Here is a 7,742-nt window from a genome sequence, read left to right as displayed (position 1 = left end):
TAATTGGCATTTTAAAAACAAAATTTTCTTGTAAAAAATTCTCCCAAAATTACGTATGATTTAATGGCTCATACTAAGGCGAGTTTTGAAGAATAACCGAGTCTCTTATTTATAGAGCTAAAAACCCTAAGAATAAGGAATATTCCAATCCATTATTCCATTATCAAAAGATCATGGGAGTAATGTGGATAATGCAGCCATACGGTTATTTGACTAAGTCAAACCAGACAAAAATAACCGCTGTCTTCTGTTCCCTTCAAGCAGCAGTTTCTTCAATAGCTGTTCCTGTTCCCCAAATTAATGGCTGGAACGTTTTTGCTATTAATAGAAACGGTTAATCTTAGTGGGAATGGTTGCTTGCTAATTTTTAGGAATAAAAACCAGTTAAGAAGATAGCTAAGACCCATTCAACAACCACTAATTCTATTTTTAGTAAATCCAATATTTACTAAAAATAGATCCTAAAATAAAGGATCTAGGAAAATAAGGACGTTAATTCATTTTTTTAAGAAAAACGATTTGCCAATTAATTTTAATAAATTACTACTGCAACAAATTAATTTTATTAAATACATTAACTAAAAATAATAATTAAAATATGATAATTAGAATTTTTAGTCAACGTAGTCAACCTTCAGCTCAGGAACAGTGTGCTGTCTCCAGACTTCAGTTTAGCTAGAACATCCAACTTGGGAACAGTAGATTTGCTGTCTCCATTTTACATCCCAAGCGATATGCTTCTCCTAACCTCTTTTGAAACCTTTTGACATGTACGTTTCTATAAGCTAAATCATAGGTACTATCAACGATCATTATCACGACCGGATATCGACCTGCACAATCTCTAAAAACATGTTCGCTTAAATAAAGTGTAGTCATCATCAAAACTCAAGAGGTCCAACAACAAGAAATAAACATACAAGTCTGAAATTCAAATACAAGAAATGAAGGTTTTAAATAAAAATGAATAACATCACAAAGTAAGTCTGCGTTGTCTAGCCCTCCAATCATTGAACATATATTGGGCCATTGTATTTCGGAAATTCGTCCATGGATCGGTTACAGCAATGGAGGTTATGTACTCCACATCATCTTCCTCATTAACATCACCATCATTATCATCACCATCATTATTATCACTATCATTTTCCTCAAACAAGTCCTCATCATCAAATTCTGCAAGCATGTATCTCTTTACCAAATTATGTAATAAAGCACAAGCAAGTACAATTCGACCATGTGTTTGTAAACTAAACCAAGAAGGACTTCTAAGAATCCCCCATCTTCCCTTGAGTAATCCAAAGCATCTCTCAATCACATTTCTAGCTTTTGCATGCCTTAAGTTGAAATATTCTTCGGCGGTTTGGGGTTGTCGGGGGCCATTATTCCATTCTCTAAGATGATAAAGATGCCCTCTATAGGGTGCAAGGAATCCTTCTCCATTAGTATATCCTCCATCACATAGATAATAACAACCTTGACAAATTAAAAAAAAATATTACTCTCTTACTAAGTTAATCTCAAATAAAATCTAGTACGTCAATCAAATTACCTTTTGGAACTTTCAACCCATTAGGCCTAGAAATAGCATCTCGAAGAATCCGACCATCGTGTGCCGACCCCTCCCAACCAGGTAAGACATATATAAATTCCATCTCGGGTGAACATACTCCTAATACATTCATAGCAAGGGTACCTTTTCTAGTCCGATATTTGGATCGCTCATCACAAGGAACATTCACTAGAATCATTGTACCATCAAGGGCACCTAATGAGTTCTACACAACAAACAATATCACTTTACAATATGTAATAGTCTCTCCATTTTATCTCAAATTAAAGTGTTGGTTTTTATTTACCTTGAAATATTTCCATCTTTCATCGTTGCAATCCTCTTGTATTGGTGTTGGTTTCTTAAGAAGAATATCATGTAACTTTAAGATTGCTAACAAACAAGCATGAAATTGTCTACTAATAGTTTCACCACTTCTATAAAAATGTGCACCCATCATTCTATTTTTCTTATGGTGAGCTAATGTGTATAAGAAACCCGCAACCATCTCTTCCAAACATGTGTTTCTTGTTTCATTTAATCCACCAATATCTCTAACCATCTCTAAAAGAACACCAAATGTGTATCGATTTATACGAAAATAGTTCCTACACAAAGTGTCACTTTCTCTAATCATTCTATTCAAGTTGTGCAATCTCATTTTTCTCCTAGTTTTTTTATTAAGCTTAACATAATGGGAATCGTATATAGTTTTTCTCATCGAGTACAACATCAAATGTAGCAACACAACACAATTAATCATAGTAACTATGAACCGAATATAGTCCCAATTTCTCTTCCTTTTCAAAGAAGTAACAATGCTAGCCATTTTCTGTACAAATGAACATCAATAAGAACATCAAAGAAGTACCAAGCACCTTGTTTCCATGTATTCTTGAAAACCAAACAAACAAACAAACAAACAATGATACATAATCAAGTTTCTAAAATCCCAATTTTTTATCATACTAAAACAACATCAATAATCCCAATTTCTAAAATCCCAAGTTTCTAAAACAACATCAATTTGGATATCAGTTCCAGAAGCAAAAACAACAAATCCAGTGAACTCAGATTTAATTTGGATATCAATAAGCATCAACAAGCATCAAGTTAAATGGGAAATCAACAAGCATCAACAAGCATCAACAAGCATCAATACAGTGAACTCAGATTTGGTTTCAACAGCAACAAGATTCAAGCACCAATACTGCTTCAACAATCAACACGATACAAGATTCAAGCATCAATTTGGGTCAACAGCTAAAGCATCAATAATACTCAGATTTAGGAGAACGAAACGAAAACGAAGATACAGCAGCTGAAAAAATGAAATCTTGCAACAAAAACGAAAACGAAAACAGCAGCAGAAAAAGGATTTAGGACAAAGAAGAAATCTAAAAAGGAAGATTCAAGCATCAATAAGCATAAAATACAGTGAGAAATCTAAAAAGGAGAAAGAAGAAAAAGGAAGACTCAACTGTTAGTGGAAGATTTAGGGATTCTGTTAATGAAGGAAAGAGAACGACGAGAAGAAGTAGAGCAAGTGAGAACGAAGGAGCAGCAGCAGGAGGAGGAGGAAGGACGCAGCAAGGATTTTGGTGAGGAAGGAGGCGCGAGGAAGGAGAAGGCAGCAACTGAATGGGGAAGGGAATGGAATGGGAAAGTGAAGGGGGAGGTGGGGAATGAGGATTACCTCATTTAGGTAAACCTAAACCTAAAAATGGGTAAACAGAATCATTCTAAATGCGAACCAAACAACATCAAAGGGAATGGGGTATTTCCATTCCCTTTCCCTTTCCTTAATACCCCCAACCAAACGCCCCTTAACTATATTATAGTTGAACCAACCACTATAAAAGTAAGCTTTGGAAGCATCAAAATAGTTTTCGACTATATAATTCAATTGAAACACCAAGACCATCACATGAATATCTAAATAAAAGCCAATTATCATGGTATCATAAAGGATAATTAGTAATATATAATAATATTTTAATATGCAAATTTTGAGAAAGATATTATATCCTTACATAGAAGTGTTTTTTCTCTTTAGAAACTCTTGATAAATTTAATAAAATACACAGGTTATATGATGTATCGACTTTGAGAATATGTGTATACTAATGTTTCTTGTATCAGGTAAACACTTTTTGTCATATTTGAAAAATTAATTAATATTATTACAGATCAAAAGTATCTAGACCCATATTAGGGGCATGACAAGCAGGACAACAGCTAAGGCTAGGGCTTTTTTAAATTCAGTTTGGATATTTATTAATAAATGAAAATAAAAATGTTTTATTCAAGTTGATATTGTCCTTATGGATGTTGAATTAGGAAAACTATAGTTCAGTTGAATGTATAGCATGAAAACGTTGAAAAAAATACGAAAAACAAAATTTAAGGTTTACTAATGGTGTTTAATGTGAAACTAGTGTTTCTTAGATAATGAATAAATGGAGGTTCAATACATAATGATTGAGATAAGTGAAAATTTCTCTTTTACCTTTTTATGTTTTTCGGCTTTTTTATTGGGCGCATTTTACGTACGTACTTCCTTAGAGAATTCTCTTTTACTAGAAAAATATAACATGAAATAAAATAACTAATCTTTGACAATTTAAGTAATCAAATTAAAATTGTGGGTTATTATAGTTTTCTTTGGGTAAAACTAAACTCAAGGTTGACTTGATGTATTGATAGCTTTGTTTTTAAATTGTAGAGAGGGCAATGTAAGTTCCAATAGCAAGTTTCTGTCTGTGAAAGAGATTACTTTAATTAAGACAAGACCCGATTCTCAATGTATAAGTTTTTTAGTTGAAGTTTTACATTTGAGTAGATTTATATTTATGAAACTTATATTTCAAGTATGAAAGAGTTAAGGAGAGAAGAAGGCCATGTCTTTACAATGCTTTATCACCAAGTCCTTGCAATTAAACGTGTATATAAATAATAACAACAGATTAATACTTTAATGTGTATTTGACAACTAGAACATATCTTCTCTTCACAAATATATAGTATAAATTAACTCCACATATACAGATTATGTCAACCAACAAAGGAGCACATATCTCCTCTAACTATTCAATTAGATTTAACTCTTTTTAAGGGACATAAGCTTCTCTGCTAAAAACATATGCTTTAGTGACAAATATATAAATCTAATTTTCTCAATATTTAAGTGAATCATTCCAAAATGCACTAAATTCATGAAAACTCATGTGAAATATTTGAGGGTTTTCCAATTTCTCAGCTTTAACACTCAAAGATAATTGGATTTTTGATGTATGCTATAACCTCAAAAAATCTCAATATAACTTATCCAGATGGAAAGATTAGTAGGTATACTAGCAATCCGGGACCTATGCATTGGATAGTTATTTGGAGGATACTTTGGTACTAAAAAGGAATAATGAGTCACGGACTATGTCATAGTGGAGAACCTTCGATACTCGGCTTCAAGTGGATCACTAACAAAGAAGATTCGTCTTCTATTAGTGGTTGGATTTTCATGTATGAGGGAGGTGCCATTTCAAGGTCTTCCAAGAAACAATCATGTATATCGGATTCTTCTATGATATGTCTATTTATTACCATAGTATCGACAAGTAAAGAAGCAGAATGACTTTGGAATCTCTTGCTTGAGATATGATAAGCGACTTTTAGCGTTGTTTTACTAAAGGCCTAGCTATGCAAATAATATTTATGATCACACAAATACTACTATAACTAGTGTAATGATAAGTTGGGGGTCGAACCATAAAGAAAAGGGATGTTGGACTCTAAGCGTGATGTGGGAGGTTATATGAAAGATTGGTTGGTTGGGTGTCGAACAACACTTATGGAAATTAAGTAAAGCAAGACTGTAAAAAATGAAAGACAAGCGGGGATAAATTAGGTCCACCTAGGAGGATCTATTGAGACTAAAGATAAGTTAGGTCAAGGAAGATCAAACAACAATCACTCAAGACACTCAAGATAGCGCGAGAAAGTTGGTGACCCTATAAGTCACACGAACAAACTATAATCGCCCTATGTTTTCTAAGGAGTGACAGGACAAGATTCTAATCGATTGTCATCAACAATAACCATCAACCTCAACCCTAATCCTAAATATTGAAGACAAGACCAAACCTAGGATTTCACTAATCACAATCCCAAAAGAAACTACTCACACATACTAGAAAAAGCTAGGGAAAGAACAATAAATAAAGAAATAAAGCAAAGCATGAAAAACTTGAAAGAAATGAACAAAAAAGCAATGGACAGAGCAATAACAATATTGAAGAACAAGAAAGCAATAAATCTGCACTATAAATCATTAAAGGAAAACGATAAATGACATTGAAAGCATAAACAAATGTAAACTTACATAAATGAAGAACTTGAATATAAAGGAAAGCACAATTGAAAACATAAACTAATCTAGGGCAAGAATTAAAAGAAAGCAAAAAAAGGGTTTTGATGTTCTAGAGTGATGCACAAATGACACTCACAATAGGCATAAGGATTTAACAGATATTGGGGGTGCTTAAAGAGCCCAAACAAAGTGAGAAGAAGCTAAAAAATAGCTCTCGAAAATAAGCTTGCAAAGAAACAAAATTTTGCAGAATTTGGCTCCACTTTAATTCTGTCGAATGAGGTACCGTTTGGTAGAATGGTAGTGTGATTCGCGCAAAATAGAAGAAATTCAAGCTACGTAGTGTTCTTGACATCTATTCGCCCGAATTGCATGGTCCATTTGCCTGAATGAGTTCCATTTCACCGAATGGAGGCTCATTCGCCTATTCTAGGATTTTACAAGTGTTAAGTAAAGAACAGAATGTTCATTTGCCCGAGCCAAGGTCCATTCGACTGAATGGAGGGAGGATTCAGTTGAATATTGGCTTTTCCTAGCCCATTTGAATCTTTAAAGTGTCAGAAAGCTTTTGAACTTGGTGGGGCCTTTGGGATGACTTAGAATGCGTGCTAAAGCTTAGAAATGTGCGTTTAAACTTAAAAAGAAATGTTTAAGCCTCGAGCTCGACGCAATTGACCTTGAAATCTTCGAAAAAACCTGAATTGACCTTGAAACACCTTAAAGACAAAAACAAGGTAAAATCATGCATAATGTGTGTAATATCTATCTAAAATCGTAAGACTCGACACTATAATGGGGATACAAACCTGCTCTAAAACGAGCATATCAACTTCCCCCAAGCTAAACTTTTGCTAGTCCATAGCAAATTAACTACCAGGATAAGATGAAAGCATAGGGCAAAACCAATTAAAACTACGAAAAAAAATAAAACCTAACACTCACTTTCGTAGGAATCACGATCGCACTTAGCACTTGCAACAAGCCCTTTTAACCCCTAGTCTCCCTTAGAGGACGAGTATGGTCTCGTGAGGGTTTTTAGAAGGAGACCCACAAATCAAATTCAATACAATGTGTGAATGCAACCTATATACAACTGAAAATACGAAAGAAATTATACCTTATCACTAGACTTAAGTATAAGATAGCAATTCGAAAATAGAGAGAATAGATGTTTTTGCAAGATAGAAATAAAAATCATGCATTTCAAGGGCTCAAAACCGGCCACTAGTCTTACCACACATCTCCCTTTTCCAAATCGAATCCAATGCAAGAAACCCCTTACTTTAAGATGTATAGTGAGTAAAGTATGAGTCTCTCAATTTAATGTAGGGTACGCTTTACTTAACATGCAGATAAGGTGCATGGCTCAACTCTAGGGTGCTTTTGCCTTTGATTTTTCCCATCGTTTTCCTCCACTTACCAAATGACACAAGAGTGTATTGTGATATTCATAGAGGGTTGGCTAGGTTAAGAAAGGGTTGGGATCGCGTAAAAGTAGAAATGTGGCTCAACTCCTAGTAGGAGGAAACCTCCTAAACTAAACATACAACTTCGAAAAACAATAGACGTACGATCACAAGTTCACAACCACCCCTTATAACTTCATAAGAACAAGCTACCACTTATTGGTTATTCAATGCCTCATATTTTTCTTATTATTTCAATTTTTGTTTTTTTCCTTTTCGTTTTCTTTTTCTTTATCTATATTTTTTTGCTTTTTCTTTTTTCTCAAAAGCAGAAATAATATAAATTGGTTCCCTTTATTCAAATGAGGTATGGTGAACTCGATAGTAGAGAGCTCAATAGGAAATATCTCAATCTCAT

The 7,742-nt window shown here is 33.8% G+C and overlaps 1 protein-coding gene across 1 annotated transcript; it reads right to left on the bottom strand.

Annotated features, from left to right (window-relative positions):
* Nucleotides 1-973: 973 nt before the first annotated feature.
* On the bottom strand, nucleotides 974-2,651 carry LOC130828633 (protein ALP1-like). Its single transcript, XM_057694598.1, has 4 exons — nucleotides 2,574-2,651; nucleotides 1,860-2,384; nucleotides 1,553-1,778; nucleotides 974-1,476 (listed from the first exon to the last, which is right to left on the bottom strand). Exons 1-4 carry the CDS (start codon nucleotides 2,649-2,651, stop codon nucleotides 974-976), a joined length of 1,332 nt encoding a protein of 443 aa, XP_057550581.1.
* Nucleotides 2,652-7,742: the final 5,091 nt, after the last annotated feature.

Source organism: Amaranthus tricolor, chromosome 12 (assembly GCF_026212465.1).
Source record: "Amaranthus tricolor cultivar Red isolate AtriRed21 chromosome 12, ASM2621246v1, whole genome shotgun sequence".
Taxonomy (NCBI): Eukaryota; Viridiplantae; Streptophyta; class Magnoliopsida; order Caryophyllales; family Amaranthaceae; genus Amaranthus; species Amaranthus tricolor.
Note: the sequence above shows the minus strand (reverse complement) of the source record. Positions and strands in the feature narration are given on the sequence as shown.